The sequence below is a fragment of the Lingula anatina genome, chromosome 2, assembly GCF_051362555.1.
Source record: "Lingula anatina isolate TDL-2025a chromosome 2, LinAna3.0, whole genome shotgun sequence".
NCBI lineage: Eukaryota > Metazoa > Brachiopoda > Lingulata > Lingulida > Lingulidae > Lingula > Lingula anatina.
The window spans coordinates 19683494-19705622 of record NC_141768.1 but is presented as its reverse complement, the minus strand read 5'-3'; the positions used below and the strand labels follow the sequence as shown (position 1 = coordinate 19705622).

At 34.6% G+C, this 22129-nt stretch overlaps 2 protein-coding genes across 7 annotated transcripts in view; one reads left to right on the top strand and one right to left on the bottom strand.

Annotated features, from left to right (window-relative positions):
* Positions 1–19866, bottom strand: part of LOC106169606 (uncharacterized) — a 28054-nt gene extending 8188 nt beyond the window's left edge. The window contains exons 1-4 of one of the 6 annotated variants that reach the window (XM_013549116.2): positions 19632–19866; positions 3765–3930; positions 3260–3425; positions 2426–2540 (exon numbers count right to left, since the gene is read on the bottom strand). In XM_013549116.2, coding sequence (XP_013404570.2) covers positions 2426–2540; positions 3260–3425; positions 3765–3930; positions 19632–19639 — 455 coding nt within the window. In that variant the 5' untranslated portion in view covers positions 19640–19866. Of the gene's footprint in view, positions 1–2425; positions 2541–3259; positions 3426–3764; positions 3931–4564; positions 4594–7073; positions 7586–8658; positions 8875–10259; positions 10631–15259; positions 15441–19631 lie in introns of those variants that run through there. The other 5 variants (XM_013549111.3, XM_013549110.2, XM_013549112.2 and 2 more) reach the window with 5 other exon arrangements.
* Positions 19867–20035: 169 nt separating this feature from the next.
* Positions 20036–21664, top strand: LOC106169607 (signal recognition particle 9 kDa protein). The gene is made up of 3 exons (XM_013549117.2): positions 20036–20176; positions 20512–20580; positions 21030–21664. The coding sequence occupies exons 1-3, from the start codon at positions 20105–20107 to the stop codon at positions 21126–21128; spliced, it is 240 nt and encodes a 79-aa protein (XP_013404571.1). The 5' UTR covers positions 20036–20104; the 3' UTR covers positions 21129–21664.
* Positions 21665–22129: the final 465 nt, after the last annotated feature.

Genomic DNA, 22129 nt, shown 5'->3' with positions numbered 1-22129 from the left:
GACTTGTCAATTTTTTATGCATCTCAAGTATTATAAATGAACAAGGCACAAAACAGAAATTTCATATTTTGAGTTGGGAATCATTATTTGTTAACATCCAATTACACTCTAAACTATTTAAGTGAAAAGACCGAACAAGATATGCTGTAACTCTTTGTTATCTTTTAATTATTCAATATTGCTTCGGTATCCTCGAGCTACAGATGGTAAATATGCCATGCATAATGCTGAGGGGAAGGGGGGGGGGTTTCAAAAATGGTGAAAAGTACATTATATTTTCTCTCTCTCTCTCTCTTTTTTTTTTTACCAAAGTAATATATTCCAAGACTGAGGTAGATTTTCTTCATGTTTTGATGAAAATTGCCTTAGACATCAAGAGTTCTACAACAGGATCTCTGATATTTTTGTATAAATGCCACCAAACTGCATCCCACTTTGCTTCCCTGAATCTTGTTTCAAAGAGTGACAAGCAAGGTAACAGTACAGTCTAAAAATAGTTAGACACTTCTTAAAATAGATATGCGTACTACATACACTTTTTATCTACTGCAGTTATGTTGGTCCTAGAAAAAAATAAAATATATGCAGAAATCTATCTACTATTAAAATCTGAATAGGACCCAAAATTTTCATCTTTAATTTTAGAGTCTATATGAAGCAATTGAAGAATCTATTGCAAGAAGCTTACAACACATCATTTCCAATAGGTAAATGTAAACAGCTAACATGTCTTGTCAATAGAAACGCTTATGATAGCACTTATTCTAATGTTGAGAACATTTTTGTTCAAACAAGCCATGGTCTAATACTTCAGAGAATAAAATATTCTAGAGAATCTCAAAACCTCATTGAGGCAAATATGATGACATTTTGTATACATCCCATATATCCTGGTTAAACTGATCTACATATATACTTACTGGCCACGGAAAGATGTAAATTTGAGCATCCTAGTAACATACAAGCTATCCCAGGCTGTACTCTGTTTGAGTTACACTGCAAAAACTTCACAGACACAAAACCCAGTCAACAAATTGTATTAACATAACATCAATACTTCTGTACAACAAGCCATTAGTCTGTCAAATACAGTCCTTTTTCTTTCTAATTTGATGACCTATTTCAGAGTGTTTTCCTTTATCTCTTTATGCCACACACTTCCCTTCCCTTGTTTACTACAATGACGTTAAAAAAAAAAGGAAAAAAACAAAGACTGATTGTTAACCAAGTGACCAATTCCTCACAGTGTGGTGCAGTTGTGGTTTGAAAAAAATTTCAAAAGTTGGCTTGAAGTCAGCAGTGTGTGCTCAAACCAGAACAGTTTTCAATCTGTTATATTACATCCTACCCAGGACCACATAGACAATGAAAGACTTGTGCGGATGCCACTCAAGATGTATAATTGCATATCTACATTCACAGGAAGCAAGAGCTCAAAGAAAGCGTTTTTGTTTTGATAAAAAATAATCAGTGAAGTTGGGGTACTTAAAAGTTTTATGTTGTGAGAAAATTGAGGACAGGGGGAAGGGATTTTTATCAACTTTGATAATACTAAAAAATATTTGCACTAGGGAGAATAATATTTTACTGCCAAAAGGCCCAAAATTGAAAAATATATTTTTAAAATATATTTATGACAACAAACATAATCTTCAATTTGTCTACACCTGTCTCTATTCAGCTTCTTTCTATATGATCTTAGTTTTAGACGAACCTTGATACTGTAATGAAAGTCTTTAATCTCTTGCTGCCCTTTACATGTCAATATTCACTAAATGTCATCTAGCACTGTGCACATGGTGTCTCTTTTTCACCAAATGGCACACATTTCACACAATATACCACATTTTACATACTATACCATATTGTACCAGGCCTCACATAATATACTGTATTTCACAGTGTCTCGCTTTATAGGGACTCACAATATTCATGACGTTGAACATGCCACATAATGTCATAGTTTTTTTCATTATATAACAATCATTCATGATGTCACACTCCTTACAATGTCACATGCTGCTAGTGTTGTTATTTTTCAGGTGACATCACACACATGACATGACATATTTTCAATGATGTCACACTTTCACAATTTTACAGCCCAAAATGAGCTTTAAACATTTATACAGCAAATATTTATAATTCATGAAAATTGAAACAGTTTTCACTTTATCGCTAACTTCAGATACACCATTTGTAAAACTCTTATTGTGTAGATAGAGTAAATACAGGAAATTTAGAACTCCAAAAAAGGATTGTAATTTTCTCAACAGTCTTGCAGAGGGTATACCTCCATAATAATAAAAAAGCTTAAACTCCACAAAAAATCTTTTCTTTTTGTTACATTAATGTCTTATACGCTTAAAAGGCTCTGAATTTTACATTTCAAAAAAGAATATGTGACCATAAGGCATCAACTTACCTGTCTTCGTTCATGTCTACTGGACCATTCTGTATGTACTGTGACGGAGGTTGCTGATACGCTGTGGGTGGTGTTTGTAGTGCCTGTGGAGCCTGGTATTGTGATCGCTGTATACCTACAATTGACAGAATGAACATATACTAAATAACCAACAAGATTTAAACTTAAATAATACTATCTACAGTTTCTTATCTGTATTTATTTTCACCTCTCAGCCGTTCCACATTTTTCACCCACTCCTCATCTGAGTCAGGAAGGAGAAGGCCAAAGGAATGGGTGAGGGAAGTTTGGAACAACTGGCAGGTTGAGGGAGAATGTCCTAGAGGTGGCCCTAGAAGCGGAGGGGGCGTGAAGCAGGCCGATAGCTAGTAATTTCAAAGACTTTTTTTCTGAAAGAGCGGGCCTTTTAACATGAAACCCTCGTGATCATATTTTACCCACAGCAGACCTTTTTCTGTCAAAAAAGCCTTTTGTTAGAGCCCCCCCCCCCCCCCCCCCCGAACCCCCCTGGCTATGAGCCTGCAAAAGATGCCCTAGACATAATGAGATGGAGGAACATAATAGGCACACATCAAGTTCTGGACACAGATGGAAACGATGATAATGAATATGAATTATAAAATCCATTGACAAACTTGTCAATTTCAGAGGTGATTGAAACACAGAATACCATCTTTTTGTCTTTTTGAGAATCTAAAGTGAAAAAAAATTCATAGTTTAAAGATGAGATGCTCTTTAGCTTTTACTTTGTCTTATAAAAACCTAATAAAATGTTGTTCACAGTGTTGAAGTTTAAATGATCAAGTTGTATTAAATGTTCTTAGTTTCACTTACTGTTCATTGTCTCTAGAGCTGTGAGCATTGCATGTGCAAAGTTCTCTGCATCTTCTTTGCTGGCAAAGTTTAGGCCATACACCTGTCTGTTGTCCCGCCATTGATGGAACGTGGGGGTGGCTTGATTGTATTTGAGACCTTTTAGAATGGCACAGTTAATAACCACCTAGAAAAAGAGAATAGATTGAAATGTGTAGTCTTGAGGGCATGTATCTAGGCATGTGACAATGTCTGTTGTCTTTTCTACTGAATGTACGGTATAAGAACATTGTACACCTCAGTATCTTATCTATAGATGTTCTAAAACGAAAACATCTGAGTAAGAAATGGAAGTTAAGTTGATATTATAAATGGTAAATATAACCTCTGACTTTAAACTGCAAAAGAGGTCAAAGAACTCAAATGCAGAAAAAAAGAAAAAAAAAAAGAAAATCACTGACTACACGTAAACACATCATGTGAAAACTCCCTCAAATTAAACAAGTAAACAAACTGGCACACAAACCTCATGGTCTTGCATCTTTCTGCCGACCACCCGGAATGTATTGTTGATAGGATGATGGTATATATGGACTTTGGAGATGCCTTGTGACATGCCACTGGGAACCCATTTCTTATTGGCATCATCATAGATCATCACAGAGGCACGTGCGGCCACGATGGAGTGCTCACTGAAATGGAAAGAATCAAATGTAATTTATTCTTTATTTATCATTAGGAAGGGGAATTGCAGGATGGGGCACAGGCAACAGATTGTCCACTTTAGCGATCTGATCTGCCTGGTGGCTATTCTTCCTGTGCAGCCATCATTTCTCTGGGCTACACCTAAGGAGTGGACAATGACAATGATTAGTATATTCAGTGATTTAGCTACTGGATTGTTGAGATACATAATCAATACCTGCAGATGAACTGAAAAGGCAAAAGGCTTTATAATAACAGCTTATTTTAGAACACTATAGGCTGGCTACTTAGTTGTCAAAATATAGTTTTCAAGTTAATGCATGTACAAACACCACTCCTTCAAGAAATCAGAATGAATTCTATCAAACTATCTTGAAAACAATAAGTGATAAAGTGTTATCTAAAGCACCATCCAAAGAGAGCACTGTGATATCAACTGTAGCAATTGACAGCAATTTCTTATCATCACAATATTTATCTAGATTTTGGCATATGATAACACAGTGGAGATAAAGCACTTGCCAACAAACCAATGCTAGTGCATTTCTGCTTTAACAGATCTACTCGCTAAATCTAGCCTATTGTTTATTTCTTCGATCATTAACTTGTGGCTACATGTACCTTTCCATGTCCATATGCTAAAATTCTGCTCTGTACCTTGTGATAACCATAAGAAATGCATGTACCCATGAAAGCCCATCAGACGTATTCACAGCTTGTTCGACCACATAAACAGCTAACTCTACATCATATGCATGCGATGCTGTATTTACCAATCATTTCTATGCCACCATTTGGTACAGACAAGATTCATTACAGGTATCAACAATTGGTTTTACTTTGCCTACGAGCAAATACCATTAATTTCAAAGGAACATGTTGCAATTTTGCTTCTGGCAGAGCTGCAGTTAGAGCAACAGAAAGTCCTTCACATTGAAGCTTCTGGCAATATCATATCATAAACCTATATACAATTTCAGTCAACAATCTCCACTTGTGTTACCAATCATGTCAAACATTATGCAGAAATCATAAATAATTTTTTTCACAAATTAATCACACACCACATTTCAAAATCATCTGTGTTATTTTGGGCCTCAAATTAAGGTGTTGGACAGAAGCATTTTAATATGGAAAGGTCTGCAATTTTATAAGACTGCATAGTGCAGTACGTGGATCATGTACAAATGGGGCAAAATGTTGAAGATAACCCCATTGGTAATTCCAATATCAATTATAAAAGCCCCTAATTTTTTTTCTCCATGTGACAGGAAGAATCATATTTGTTGACTACTGGAACCCATAATTTGGCAAAATGAGATTGTCATCTCAGGTACCACATTCTTTCAGTATAATTGGGCAATTAACTAAGTAGTTTCCTTGCTAAACAATGATACTAAATAAGATAGTTGTCTGCTTGCATGTCTATTAAACCCGTTTAACCTATATTTTTGTATTTCTTTCAATATACCATGCCACTGCAAACTGATAAGGATCAAATATTTGGAATGCATAATTTACTCTGCAGTTTTCAAAATTCTGCTGCAGGCTGTATTCAAACCACTGACGCTCTAAGCACAATGCTATATGACAGACAGAAAGGAAGACTTACGGACTTGTCCATTGAGACGAAAGAAAAATTGATAATACAACACATCTAGAACATTATATCTGAGTTGCCAACTCTGTGTATCAACCCTTATTCTATGCATAATTTAGGATAGATCTATACAATTTGTTAATATCATATGGCCATTATAGATCTACACATCTGAGTACTGAAATATCGGCAACCATTTATAATTGTTTGTCTGATAAGGTAACAGACAAGACTGTCTGGCTGGCAAAGCTAGTGAAACATTATTTACATGTGGAAGAGAACACTCACACAACAGTCATATGCTATGAAGACACAGACTTCAAAAACAGAAGTCTGGCTGCAGTCTGGATTAGGTAATTGTGATCAGATTTGGCTTGCTTCCATTTTGGTAGAGTAAACTACAATGCATTGTCCCTCACTGACTGATCATGAACAATGTTCAAGAACAGACAGGAAAAATATGAAAGCTTGCTAGCCCTCTAAGAAATACTGCCTACCCTTTGTATCATGCAAATTCTGATTCTGTAAAAAAAGTCCCTGGCAATCAATATTATCTGTTTATTAACAGCAGATGAAAAGTGAAGATAAAATGATTCTCAAACAAGAAAAGGAGCTCCATGCCAGCAGCAGAACCTCAATCATATTTGTGGTGCCTGATCCTTTCCAATTTCTAGCTTGAAATCCATCTCTTTCCTGCTGAGTGAGTCCTGTCAGCACATTCACTTTGGATTTCAATTTTTCCTAGTAGTTCCATCACCTGCTGCACTTGGGGTCGTAATATGCTCAGGTAAATGAGCAAACTTGATTCAGTCTGGTTCAATGGTTGGAATCATGGAGAATCAATACAACATACTTCCTTAAAGGACATTTTATTTAGTAATAACAATTCAAATGTTTTATCCAAATATTATTACAAATATTATAACAAAATAATCATATATTCAAGTCTGAAACTTAACATTTTAAAGGCCAATATGAGGTGATTTGAGACAATTTTGTGTGTCAAAATATGGAGGGGAAATTTTTTCCCTCTGTGCAAAAATTATTGTTATAAAATATTTATTATTTTAGTTTGTGGCTCCATTCCTGTTTTTTCCAAGTTTTCAGTTATCAAAATCCAACAATTAAAACGGGGAAGGGAAGAAGAAAGAAAAAGAATATCTCAAAAGTTTTTTTTTAGCTGAATTCCTGAGCACCCAACACCTACATATATACATTCCAGATATAACAAGTTTATGACAAAGTTTGAAAGGTCTTAACTAGTCAAATATATCATTGCATTTTTGTAATTAAAATATTCATTAAACTAAATGATAGATAAAGATGAGACTACTATTTGTGATACAAATCTTATCAAATATGCACCCAATCCCACTTATAAACATGTTAATAAAATATAGAAACCTCATGCCATGGTTTTCAATCTCATACACAGCATCCAAAAGGACACCTTAAGAAGCAAACAAAAGAAAAACTACAAAATAAGAGTGAATCATCAAAAAAGAAAATAATAATAATAGCATTCCATACCTGAAATAATCATCTAAAAGATATTCAATGTCCATCTTGAAAACTGAGGTGAGGAAATGGTCCAAGGATGAAGTGTGTTTGGTGAGTTTACCCACACTCCTGTGCACAGGGGAAGGGGGACTGAAGTCTGACCCCTATCTGATAACCACTCCTTAATACTTTTCAACTTCTAATCTTCTACTATATTCCTTTTAGAATGGCACTTGAAATTATTTCCTGTGTCTTTGAAAAACTTGAAAAGCATATCAAAGATCAGAGGTTAAGTCACATGCCCTTTCTTTCTTACCTCTGACATATGAGGTAGACTTAACCAACAACTTGACCTGGGGCATCTGGTAAACTACCCTCTTGATTTGTCAGCATGAAAAAGACGTATCAAAATGCTCACTTTGATACAACGGTGACTGATCGATAATTGGCACATATACATTTTTTTCCTTTCCTTTACAAAACTCCATCAGAGGTTCTCAATTTCAAATCTGTTTTCAGTTCACTAAAAGTGTAATTTAAAAGTTTGAGGCCTGTTGGTAGAGGGTTCTGACACAGATACCAAACTGCTACTCCAATAGCTGCCTACCTTGCTCCAGATGTGTAGACCAACGTGAATCATGCTGAGATGATGCAGGGCACATTTCTAGGTGAATTAGCAGTGGTGCTAACAAGAACAGCATGTGATGTAAAACTGGACCAAGAATGTACATGTGATGCCTTGCTTGGTCTTTGAATGTGTGTTTAAAATTACAGAACTGCCTTCACACATATACATACATGTGTATTTCTTTATGATTATTTGCTGACAAACCACTATGGAAAAACTGAATGATGTTTTGGTGCATTTGCCAAATAAACAGATATTAATTCATTTTCTTTGCAATTCACTTTGCATTTCTCTGGAAAAAAAATGAACATTCACAAAGTCAACTTAAATGTTACCTGTCCTCATTCCACTATAACAACAAAGATGTTAAAGAGAGCTTACACGTGCTAAACATTCTTCAAATTGTTCCCCTATTGTTTTCACTTTCATCATACAACCAAAATAAATCATGAAAACCTGGCCTCCCCAAATGTCAACAGCTGATTAAATTTTTATGCAAATTCAAAGTGAGCACACTTTCATTGTCGCACATATTGACATTCATTTTCCAAATTCTTCTGCATTTTGATCGCACTAGGTACAGTTATGGCACGAAGCATGAATCATGCATTCCTGTGGTTCACAAAGCCAAAGGAAAAAAAAGGGGTTACAGTCATAAAGGTAAGGTTGAGTAATGCTGGTTGATGGACGGCCATATCTAACTGATACATCATATTCAACTGTGATCAGTATCAAAGACTAGCGGAGAACTGACTTCGTGTTTTCAATGATTGCTTTACATGTTACACAAAGCAAAGCAAAACAGAAACCCTAATTGATCAAACATAATAGCCATAACATAAATGCACATCTTTGTTTACAAAAATTACACATTTGAAGATTTCATTCTTAAAAAGAATAGTCATTGTCATGAAAAAAAGACCACAGCTCAAACTTTCTTTGTCTGATTTTTTTCCTAGTTAACAAAGCATGTAGTAAAACCCTCACCTGCACATGCATTGGCATGTATGCATAAACACACTGGGTTGATCACGTAACATCTTCATTTTCCCCTAGCACGTGTAGAACATTTCTTCAAGAAACTTTCTTATATGAATTATTTTACAGTAAAGGATGCTAAACACACAAAATTAAAGCTTAACAATTTTTTCACTGCTACACTCCCTCGTGGCTATCTGGTTTAAAGACCCACAATTTGGTTGTGTGCACACAATTTACAAACATCGCACCTTGAACAAAGCACGCACCTGGCCCAGTAATTTGAATATCAATATGCTTGACATATGCATCTCAACAAAAATAACTGCCTTAAAGGAGCAATCTCAACCTCTTAATTCATTGATTATATCTTTACATTGTTTGCCGAATAATTAAATCCTCACAAACCTTTCAGATTATCTAACTTCTTGAAAGTTTGACTTACTGTTTATTTGCATTAATATCTAAATCAAATACACCTAGAAGAAACATCTGCTGGTAACATTTCTTTATCAAATCCAAGACTAAACAAAGCGGAATCTCAAATAATCAAATAAAGCCTTTTCCTGATACCAACTGTCCAATACTCAAAACAAATATCTAATATTGAAATGGTGACAATACAGATTAAGTTTTTCAATTAGTGAAATCCAATTCTTTTTGTTCTTCTTTCATGGAACAAACAGTAAATGGATATCAAACTTTGCCTGCAGTAAATCACTCTCATTCGTGGTGATGGTGTACCTCATGGAGAATCACCATGTACAGGTACTAGTAGACAAAAGAAAAGACCCAGAAAAGTGCCATCTTTCTGTGGCTGGACCAGTGTGGTTTAAGTACACACCTAGGATGTCACCACAAATGGCAAAGTGGCTTCACAAAGCTGGTAATTTGGTGACACTGATAACACCGAATGTTAATCTAGCTGTTTGTAAGAACCGTGACTAAAAGGTGGACAAAATGTGACCCTTGTGGTGCCTTTTCCCTGAGAGACATTAAATAGACTGGGTAAAAATATGGCATTTAAATCTGGCATGGAAAATGGTATTTAAATGATTCTGAAATATTTAAATTATATTAAAAAAGACTTATGATATCCTAGTTATCCTAGAGATGTGATACAAAGCTCACTAAATTGAAATGCTCTTTTAAATTAAAACTTGTATCTTTTTTCCTATCTATTCTGGAAATTATGCTGGCATTGATATAAGTGTCCAAATGACCACTAAAATTCTAGATGACCAGATAAAAGGGGGAAAGCAGACAATAATTCTCTTTTTCTCCATTTAGTGGAAACATGTAGTTCAATCATGTCTAGTGGTACTTTAACTAAATACTGTAAATACAGTCAGATGGGAATATAGTACTCAGTACATATAATATTAATGTTCCATTTGAAAAACAATAATTGATTTGTCTTGTAGTGCTCAAGTACCCAGTAAGCATAACCAAAGCCAGATAAGTATATTCCAAATCCCAGCACAAGCAAACATGTAATAAGCCATTTTAAAAGATACAGATTTATAAACATTTGCTATTTCCCTACTTCCAAGCATTTTTTTTCTTGGGAGGAAAAGACAATAGCCACAGCAATGACCACAGTGACCTACCATAATGTCAGCTCTGAAACCCACTGTCTACAAAGTTTGTCCTTCTTTTTTGTTTTACTCCGTGTCAACGAGCCCCATACCGACATAGATAATCCAGGCATTGAAGTCAGTTAAAGAAATATATTTTTTTTTGTAAATCCTTGGTCTTCAGTTCTTTTAAGAACTTGATGAAAAGTTTTCCCTTGCAGGACAGTGTTTTGTCATCCAACTGATATTCCTATTAAAAGTCCTGGGTCCCTGACAGAAAAAAATGTCACCAATGATGTACGCAATGGAACATTAATAAAGTGAAAAAAATAAAGTTAAACTCCTTTACTCCTGGAGGATGGTTTAACACTTGTTGACAATAGGTTCAATGTGTGTTTAATAGAATTAAAGGGCTTGGTTTCAAACTATATATGGGTTCATCCCAAGATTAATCACCCCTGTCTTCCATATAATTTACTTGTTTTTCTGTGGAGACCTGTTACAGGTGTATTAAACGGTACCCTACGGTCGCATGAGATAACGTCCCCCTGCTTACTCATATGTTAGAGTTATCTGAACATAGATCTTCCAAACTTCCACCAATAGCAACTGGTGGATGGACTATGATTCAATATCACCCTTGCATGCAAGGAATCCATTAGAAAGATCTTGGACATAAGATGTGGTATTTCTAAATTGCTTTTTTTCATGGACTAAAGACTGAAGAGAGTGTTGTGCTCCACTGACTGCGTGCCATATTCATATTTTGCACTCATCTTTGTCTAAACAAAAACAATAATCATAACTGAGGGAAGGACTGTGACGTTATCAATATCTAGGGTGAATTTGGGCCATGGACCTGGGGTGGACACGATATGATAAAAATAAATTCAGTTACTAGTAGTAACCATCTTAAAAATACAAACCGCAGTAGCTAATTTTGCAATTTTAAAAATCTGCATGACAATTTAATAAATTATAAATAAACAGTTGACTGGATAAGACTGATGCACTTTAGTATTTGGTAGTCTTTATCCTCTGGTAAGAGCACTGTGTTAATGCCTTTTCAAGAGGAAAGAATTAAAACATTTCACTTATCACTGAGATATTTAAATTCATTCATTACTATTATGATAACAGTTTTATATCAAATTTTAATTACTAGTAATATGAACTAGTATGTGATCTGAAGGACATGTATCTATAGCATGCAATGACTACAATATATTTCATAGTAGATAAAAATTCATAGATACTGAAAATTAAACCTCTACTTCGGCTAGTCCAAGATCAAGCACAATTTCTGTTTCTCACGATGTAACTTCCTCTGAGAGCCACTAGATACAATATGTGACATACAGCTGACAAAAATCAATTACTAAGTAGCATCTCTTCCACTGGATGTCCAGAACATAATCAATGGGATATCTTGAACAAAGAATGATTAGCCTTCAATCATGTCAACTAGATTTGATCAACTACTGTTCCATGACACATTTAAACAATGTGCTTACTGGGCCACATCATACATCATAATGGTGATTAACGGGTAGGCGTGGGACCCAACTTACCTTAATGAGGCCCTATTTTACAAGGACACAGCAAAATTACAACTGACCAACAGTATTAACAGAACATTAATGACAGAAAAAAAGAAATATCACAAAGAATATTCAAACCACAAGAAAATAAGATAATATTTCATTGCATCCAAATCGGCAATTCTAAAATATGTTGCAACATGGTATAAAGTTACACAGGCTAAACAAAATGACTTTTTCAACAGAAGTTTACAATTCATTGAATTCTTCCTTGTCAAACCTGTGGAAAAAGGGGATGTCGTAACAGGATTAGGTCTTAACTGTATCCTCATTCCTTATTTGTTGGGGAACAGCCAAATACCAAGTTGTTCAAAACGAGAAGTTATAACTTCTTGTTCAAAAGTTATGATGATTATATGTCAAACTTTTGATGAGGTGATAAGATACAACACATAGTGCCATCATCAACATTTACTTTTATCTTAACAGTAAACTCGTTAGCGTATAAGAGTGCGTAATTACGCGTTGTTTTGCTGTTTTTACGCATTGGCTGGAGCCCCAGCGCGTACGAATACGCACACCTTTGGCTTTGAAGATCGGCGAAGTTGACCAGTCCGTTGACTGTTGACGGTCAGACTCATGTTGAAAATGTCATAATTGATTCCCAAGTGTCTCATTTTTTTCTTAAGATATTTGAATTACCCGACTAAAACATGCTTCTTCTTTCACTGACCCGCAGAGGATGACGTAATCTTCTCTGATTGGTCATAATATGCAAGTTTTAGGTCAAAGCACGTGTGCCTCTCTTTAGTATAAACAAGGTATGAACAACGATGAAATGATCGTTTTTTTATTCACATATTGTTCAACATTTTAATTGAGCAACCATACGTTTAGGACCAATTTAAATCACTCGCCCAGACCAAATACTTTAGGCCAGTAACCCTTGTGACTTTTGTAGTTTTAGTCGTCAGAATAAATTTTTAGTCGCATTTGACGAGCGGGCGACCGGGAATTTCCAGCTCTGCTGATTACCAGTGATGACAAAATGACGAGAAAAAGGAAAAGCAAAGGAAAAAAACAACAGTCAATTAAAAGGTTTTGTCATGCAAGGTAGGCAAAGTTATTTACTATAGATTTCAGAGTCCGACATACCTACTTGCGATGGTTGCGTTTCGCAACTAGTTTTATCAGCCGGGCAACTAAAATTTAGCTGGTAGTTGCCCGGAAACGCAAGTGACTTTCGGCTGTTCACTTGCCCGGAAAATTTGAAGTGTAAAATTTATTATCACAGACAAAATAGATCGTTTATTATTGGCAGTCATTTGCCGGTTGGAAACAAAGTGGTTTGCAGCAACCGGCTAGCTCCAGATTTGGCCAGCTTAGAAAACAGTTGAACTTGAAGTGCTGCGCTAACAAACATAAATAAAAATTATCTTTCAACAAACCGTGAAATAATATTTCTAGTAATTATTTACAAATTGAAAGCAAAGGTTTAATTTTTATAAACAATTTAGTAAAACTTAAAAACGACGGGTGCCTAATGTTCCCGACTTGACCTACTTTTTGTCGGCATCAATTTTAGGGAGAAACACTAGGAAGAGTAAGAAGTATGAACATTTTGATTGATTAAAATGGCTAAATATGTAAATTTTGTGTCCCTTCTCAAATAGTATACTAAAAAATGCTTGTTTGACAGAGACGGATACTGGGTGACTACTTGTCAGTGTCCAGACATTTTGGCGCCGTTCTCTATCTCTCCCTCCCAACTATTACAGAGCGCTTGTTTGACCTAGTTTTTTTAAAAACTTTACTAAGGAAGCAGTTAGGCTTAATACACAAAATTACACCTTGATGAGCATTTTTTAATTTTACCCCTTCATTTTGAAAATTACCCCTTCTTTTTTTGGGCAAGGGGTACGGTACTCCCTTAGAAAAATCCTACCGAGTGCACTGTCTTAAGCTATTATGATAATCATTTTCCATTTCAGTTTAACATCTATAGTCAACATGTGATTTTCTATCACCAAAGAGTGAAACATTATTATAACACAAACGTCAAAGAAAAACGTGTTTCTTTAATACTTTTGCTGGGTCATAAATATCCACATCATAATCCATACCATCTTCAGATATGAGTCATGAAGGGGTAAACTTAATCTGACCATTAAAACCCTCATAAATTACTGGTATGACTGATGCTATCATGTCATGTTACCTGTGCAACCATTACCAGATGCCAGAGACAAATAATAAACATGTCTATAGATAAATTATGTGTAATATTAAACACAGATATAACACAGAATCTTGAGATCTTTTACACTGCATGATCATGCCTTCTATTCAAGTCTGATGGGTTACCTATACAAATAACAAAGAAATAATTGCAAGACGCTTGCAATTTAACATGTCCGATTCCAAAAGTTAAATTAAAATCTTGATAAAAAAGTGCAAACAATACTTAAATTGCATCAATAATACATTTATGTAAGTCATTGTACAAAGTTTAAGCTTTTTTTCTGCGTTGATATTGAAGCAATAAGACTTAACCTGATAGATAGCAATGATAGATAACAAAGCAAATGAGAATGTGGTACAATCAACCAGATATTCAGAAAACCTTTCATCAATTTTCTGTATTATTGTAGTGATATTTACAAGTATACCAACTGATAAGTCCAGTACAGCATTTCAATTTCTATGACCCTTATACATAACACTTGTGTGACATGTTATTATATTTGCCTCTGTTTGGGTATATTTGGCACAGGAAGTTTTTTCTGTGCATACTTAACACATCCTTGTCAAAAATAAATAAATAAATAAAATAAAATAATAATAATAAATTACATCATTGCATTTGTTAATTGAAATATCTGTTTGAGTAATGAAAAAATCAAACTAAAAAATTGGGAAAAAGTCTGGGAAATCTTTTCAGGCTTGCAATGATTACGTTGCCTGAATAAAAGGAAGTAATTCATTTTAGCCATTGCAGTACAATGTCTGCTTGCTACAAAACACACTTCCCCACAAATAATCTATCAGTACTTGCACAAAGAAGAACAATTCTTATCATCAACAAAACATGGCTCAGCAACTGCATAGCTACACTGGATACTCATGGTAGGGATGTTATTAAGCATGGGTCACTGATGGGATGGACAGAAATGGACATGATTGATCTACTTCCAGTGTGAACATACCATGTGGCACAATTACAAATAATATCCTCCACTGTTATTGACTTGATATATGAATTATTAACAATGTTAATCTAGCTTTTCCCGACATTACTTCATGTGAAAATTTGAGAAATCCAAAATTCAATCCAAATGACATTTCCAACACACTTGTGTATGCTTTCATGTCTGTATCAACACTGAAGCCTTAAGTCAATGTGAGTGAAATTGTGTTAACTGCATATGAGAAGTGCCCTTAGAACTACTATGTATGCTGGGCCATTTGTGACTGATTGTATTTAAAACTCACCCAAAATTAGTGGCTGCTACAGGTTTGCCTTCAGGGAAACTGCTGGACCTGAATAATGAACCTGTCCTCCTAAATACACCCTGTGTTCCTTTCATAATTAAGTCTTGCTTTTGTTCATATATTGTATATTTTCCTTACTGTTAGAAACCTAACATTCCAGCCAATGGTCCACATGATACACAGCAGATTTAGTCCAAATGAAAATAAAACAAAACTGAAATGTTGAGAGGGATCACAGCATTCTGATAATCCTGACAGACCTCCTAATTTCTATATTGTTGTATGTGCTACTTTTGTTATCGGAACTATAACAGTCAGATATAAACCCTGACCCACACAAATTTGATTTAGATTGATAACACTGTCCAGTCACATCATTATCAGATTGACGAAAAAAACATTTTTTGACATCTGGACCAAATACATTTATTTCAATAGAATATCAGTTTTTATCAAAAGGATAATCTACTTGTGGTATATACTGTAAGGCAAATATTTTTTAATTATTTGTTTCTCAAATAAATTTTATTTTCATCAGAGGTCCCGGGTGGGGAGGGGGGGTATTTTTTGTTCACTATTAAAAAAACAAACAGTAGTTTTATTAAATAGACAATGTTAACACTTATTTCAATTTACTAAAGCCATATCTAAAAATGGTAACATCATTGATTCTTGTTCAATGTAGTGTTTTGTTTAAAATACATGACAAACTTCATGCAAACCAATCAAACAAACAAACAAACAAACAAAAAAAAAAATCCGTGAAAAAACAGTTTGACCTATATGAAGATATTAATTTTTTTCATGCAAATTTTACCCTTGGACATAATAACGTTATTATGTCCAAGTTTTACCCGAGTGTTTAATCTGAAAGGACCACGGTGGCATTTTTTAAAACCAAAAGCAGCTCAACTTTCCTAAAAGTAACGATTTTTTCTTAAAAATAATAATAAAATTGAGATTATGATTAATACCTCTATGGTTCACATCAACAGGCTTATTATCCAAACCACATGACAGTTAAAAGTTATTATTATTATTACTATAATAATCCTGTTGCCGCTGACTCTGTTTTATACTCATGTAACAATTGCACTCAGAACCATTTTTAGTCTGATAGCCAGCATGCAGACAGTTGCAATAACTAAAATGTTTGTCATATCTACCCTTTAACATATTATATTTTGTCCATCAAAGTACAGGGAAAATGAACCCATCACTTACTTTGGTTAAAATTACCTTTGAGTTGAACTTATACACAGTCATGCCAGGTGTGACAACTGTAAAAGTTTTGAGTTTTTATGTTTATTTTATTCTGATATGATCATATGATCAGTAGGACATTGGATAATAAATTTTGCTCAATTTTATTCCTATTGCTCAATTTTATTTCTATAGTTTTTTTTCTATTGTGACCATTTTGAGATATGCAGAGTTTGAGAAACAAGTAATTAAAAATATCTGCCTAAGGCGTTGATTTGTGAAAAGATAATATCACTTTCTCTTTAAATTTGCTATAACATGCTGCCCCTGACTCATTCACTCCAGTGCCAGGACCTGGAGAAAAGGTAGGCAGTCATAATAATATTCAACAAAAACCACAGAATGGCACAGTAAATCCTTATAAATTTGAAATCAGATGTCCTTCTCAGGATACGGTGATTAAGGAGATGTGCAGAGAGAGCATTTATACAAGATTTGAATGCTAAACATATTAACAATTGATTTGTTGTGCACTAATTTCGTTACTCCAGTTTTCTGACCATCCCAGTATGCAAATACACAGATGGTCTACTCCACCAGTAACAGCTTGCTGACTGCAGCAGAAGGCAAATAATTCAGACAATACAATATATTTCTTTGTTTTACATATACTACAAATCATCTTTAATCTAAAATTAGGTCACACAGCTAGACTTGTGAATGCTGTAAATTGCATCAGATAAATCTATGGCAGAAGGGAATAGTCAGGGCCTCCATTTCACAAAGGTTCCACTTTGTTGAATCATAGCCTGTTGCGAGTCACCAAGACTCTACTGGTAAATACACATAAAGAATACATTTTTAGGTACATTTTGTGGAAAAAAAATCAAGCAAAGGATTCATTTTTGCTTTGCCACCACTCTGATGTTTTTAAACCAGGAAGTTATGCAAGTGATGATGCTATATCTTCCTACATAGACAAATTAACTCCCTTGGCTAATGGAAATATACCTGGAATGATTATTTCAATGCTTTCAATACCTGCTCTTCTTAAGTAGAATAATTCTATATTTGTTTTTTTTTTCTATAGCATGCATACAATTCAGAGCAATGGATGACATCTGGACAGAAACCAGATGATAAGGAGATTCTTTTGTACAATTGTTTTAATTAGTAAAGATGTTTTGTTTCAACATGCATTTCCTCTCTTAAAAGAGAGTGTTTGTAATGTTAGCAATCATCAACCAATCCTACAATTTCATCCTTAATATCTGTTCCAAATTAAAAAGTGCAACATAAATATCTCAAGGCTTAAAGCTGAAAAAGTACTAACTTATAATATCAAACACAAGAAAGCAGTGTTTCCCCTGGCTTTCAAGCTCTGCGAGGTGGTAGGCAGTCCGCGATCCCAGCAATACTAGGGGGGTCCGGGGGCATGCCCCCCCGGAAAATATTTTTAATCGAGGTGCAATTTGGTGCATTTTAGGGTATTTAGAACTGATTTTTTTACATTTTATGTGGCACTGAATTGTCTTGTTTTAGATGTTTTGAGGAGTAAATTCAGTAATGACATAACAAAGGTTTGGACAAAATTTATTTTCCAGTCTGTGCATTCACTATGTTTAGTCCTTTTCAGTTTATAGAACATACTCTTTCAAAAAAAAAAAAAAAAAAAAAAAAAAAAAAGTTAATACTTTCAAAAAAAAAAAAAAGTTAACGAGAAAAAGGGCTTACTACATTGAATTATTTTTAAATTGACAAAAAAGTTGATAAAATATGTTGTTTTTACCGTTTTCACATTCTTGTGAAAGTAACTGGTCAATATATTGACTTTGCGTGTGGGAGCGCTTCATCCTAATATAAAACTGCCGCAAAAGTTCTCTCTCTTGTCTTTCAGCGCAAAGCGACTCCCGCTACTAGTTATACGTAGTTTGAGATGTAATTTATAATCAACTTCAAACACCGTTAAATGAATTCTTCGGAATTAAAGAGATAAAAATCACACTTATCATCAATTTTAGTTCTTCGTTTCTTCATTTCTATGGTTCTATTCAGTCATGGAAATTCATATTCAATGCATAGGTTTTCACGCGAAATACTGACGTGACCCAGTTTTACAACGCTACTGCTTTCACAAAACTCACCCGTAAATCAATAGAAAATCTTCTCCAAGTTTATAAAATCAACGAAGTCCACTTTATTTGCTCCTTTTTTATCAGTGAATATTCGTAAACTATAAAAACAAACAACAGGCGGTCTGAATTTCGGAACATGAAGTGATAGAGAAAGTGCATTCTTGACACGTGATTAAATGGTGTCAAGAACAGTTGCCTCGTTTCGCTCTGTTTCTTATACTTCAAATAAGGCACAGAACTGCGAAAACGAGGCACTCACAGGGAGATAGTAACTGCTGGTTATTTTTAGGCATACGCGCATGCGTCTTTCCGTTACTACTAAATCAAGTGCTCAGAAGCATGGGATTACGTATGTAAACAGAAAATGCCATATTTGCTTAGAAATAAATATAATTTTCAGTTAGCATGAGTGAAAATATACTTTGTTGTTCCATATAGTCCAGCGAGGCGGTGCTTTTGACAAATTTCAGCGAGGCGCTTGCAAATAGCATCGAGGCGGGCGCCTCGCTCATTTAAGTGCAGGGGAAACACTGAGAAAGTATATCATAATTTAATGGATGACGACTCTACTTTCCACCAATCAATCACAATCAGAGTATCATTCACTGATATCAATGATTCATCACTCGCACTGTTATCCAGTGTTTATTTATATTTTGACTGACAACAACTGACATGTGGCAGAAGTTCTGTCAATGGTAACATGGCATTGAAATGCTTTTTCGCACAATTGCAGAGGTAAAAACAGATTTCTGTAACTTAGAATGGGATACTGTCAGTAACTTAATTCAATGAACAAAATCGTAAAAAAACAGGAAATTCCGATCGTACAATAGTTAAAGTACTGGCTAAAAGTTCATTTAATCAAATTTCAATTAATGACACTACCATGTACTGAAAAAGGTGTTCTTTCCTGTTACAATGAAAAGCGAAAGTTTTACATGATATGTATGAAATCATGTTCGTATCAATTTATCTGCATCAATGATCATACATGTAGTTCGTACTAGTATAAGTCAAAACAATGGACTCACCTCGACATTTCCGATTTTAGTTCCCGATTTTTTTTAATTTCGCCAATGAACTTCTTGCAATGTTGATATTATCGTTTCAATTCATCGGTTTGGTAGTGCACCTTTGTTCACTTCTTATAACTGAACCGATGATTAATAGAGCATCTACATCTATAAGTAAATGGTATATTTTTAGGCCAACCCCTTTCAAACCTTCAAGCCGTCGCCATTTTTCGTATGGAGTAACAATCATGAATGTCACTCATTGGCTAATATTCCGACCCTACCTAAATGTAGCTAATATGAATAAAATTCTTTTGCTGTATGGGTAAAGTAAATAATTGACACCATTTCTGGTGTTATCATTTCGTTAATATTTGTCCCAGGAAGATAAGGCTTAATTCCTTATCAATTATATTCCGCAGCTAATCACTGAAAGCGAGGCTCGAAGCAGGTGCTAGACGTGGAGAAGACGAGACATATTTACTACTAAAATGACTTATTTGACCAGTTGGGACGAATTTTCAAAAGCCGCAGAAAGACTGTACATCTCTGATCCAAATAAGGTTTGTTGATATAAGGCAGAAAATCACAAAATGTAATTGTAAAGCCGTGAGAAATACATGCACGAGTGAACCACGAGTGAGATTTGTCTCATAAAGTTTAACAGCAGTTACAATGTATTTGATAAATCACTCTAAAACCAATCATGTAACCATTGCATTATCATACTTGTACTCTTAGTTGTTGTTGCAAATTGAGTTATTCAACACCATTTTAATGGATAATTTCTAGCCATATTTCAGTAAGATTCGCCCTACAAAGGAAATATTAAGTTTTTTGTTTTGTTTTCTTTTTTAGAATTAGAGCAATGGGTAATGGAATCTGTTATCTTTTTTAGTGCCGTTTTGTGGTGAAGTACAGACATTGTGATGGGAAATTAAACATAAAAATTACAGATGATCAAGTGGTAAGTTATTTGTCTTTAATCTTTTATAGCATCTTTGAAATTAAGAATATAGAATTCGGAAAGACTGGAGAAGTCCAAATTCATTAACATATTTGTAATTATAAGGATAAGTACTGCACTTATTGTTGACTTTGTTTCATGCAACACTGATATATTTATATTAATTTTCCAATAAATATTGAATTGATATGTTTTTGATTTTCATTTTCAAAATTCAGTTAGGTGGTGACTTTGATTAATATCTTTGCCATTCAAATAATTAGTTTGGCAATTTGCTTACTCGTTTTTGATATTTTAAACAAATAATTTAAAGCCCTTTTTAGATGTTAACTTATCATTTGTATCATTTGTCAAACAGTTTGAAAGTTTCTTGCAGATCTGTAAATTTAAATATAAAACATCTGCTGTAACACAATATAGCTACATAGTGTAAGTTCTTCTATTTCAAGTGTCTCCAGTACAGGACAGAGCATTCCCAAGATGTGAAGAAACTAGAAAAACTGACAAATCAGCTTATGAGACACATGGCATCTAAAGAAACAAAGTGATGAACTTAAAGTGTCCATTGGAAGTGGACTTAACTGAGAACCAGGTGTTTGTTTGCCTGTTTTTGACTCAACAACCATTGATAAATGTAAGGTTGTGCACCACAACTGAGGGGAAAAGTGCAATGTCTCTGTGCTTGATGTAAGCAGCCAAGACTTGAAAAAGGCAGTGTTCATTTTGAATACCAGTTGTGCAAGTTGACATCTAATGTCACATTTTTTCATGTGCTACCTTGCTACAAATAGTTGCGTGGGATGTATATTGTTTTTGTAAATATAATAAAAAACTTGTCAAGGTAAAATATAACTGTTGTAACTTGTATAAAATATCATTACAATATGTGAGGAAAAAAAAGAAAAGTTATAAATTCAACCTTAATTCAAGTAAACATGACTTCAGTGAGTAGTGATTTATATGTGAACCATTAGACCAAATGGATGGATGCAAAGCTTGTCAAAACTGGAATCAAACAGTCCGTAGATGTACACTGTCTGTTGTCCCAACCACAATAAAGAAATCGGTTTTCATTCAAAAGTTATATGTTCTTAGTCTGCTCCTCATGTGGGACAGCCATGTCTGAATACGCTGATTGGGGGGGGGGGATTTCTGAATTCCATTCTACTCAAATAGCAGATATTAGGTTTGAATCTTTCACAATTTTTAAGCAATGCATTTACCAATCTTGGTAATACAAAGTTTTGTTAGTTTAGCTTGCATAAGCAAAATAAAGAAGTGATCCTACTTTGCTATATTTTTTTTTTCACACGAGTTTTGAAAGAATGGTGTGATGGTCAAAGTACTTTCAGTTGTGAGAAGACCTTTGGGGAGTGGAAGGACTTGTAAGTGTATTCAGAACAGATGATTCTCACGCTAACTGATCCACGGACTAAATATGGCCGATCCAATTTAAAAGCAAGCCACCTGTGATGGTCTTCCCGGCTCTATTAAATGGAGGATATCTCGGGTCTAATGTTTAATTGTTAGACCCCTGCAGGGATAGCAC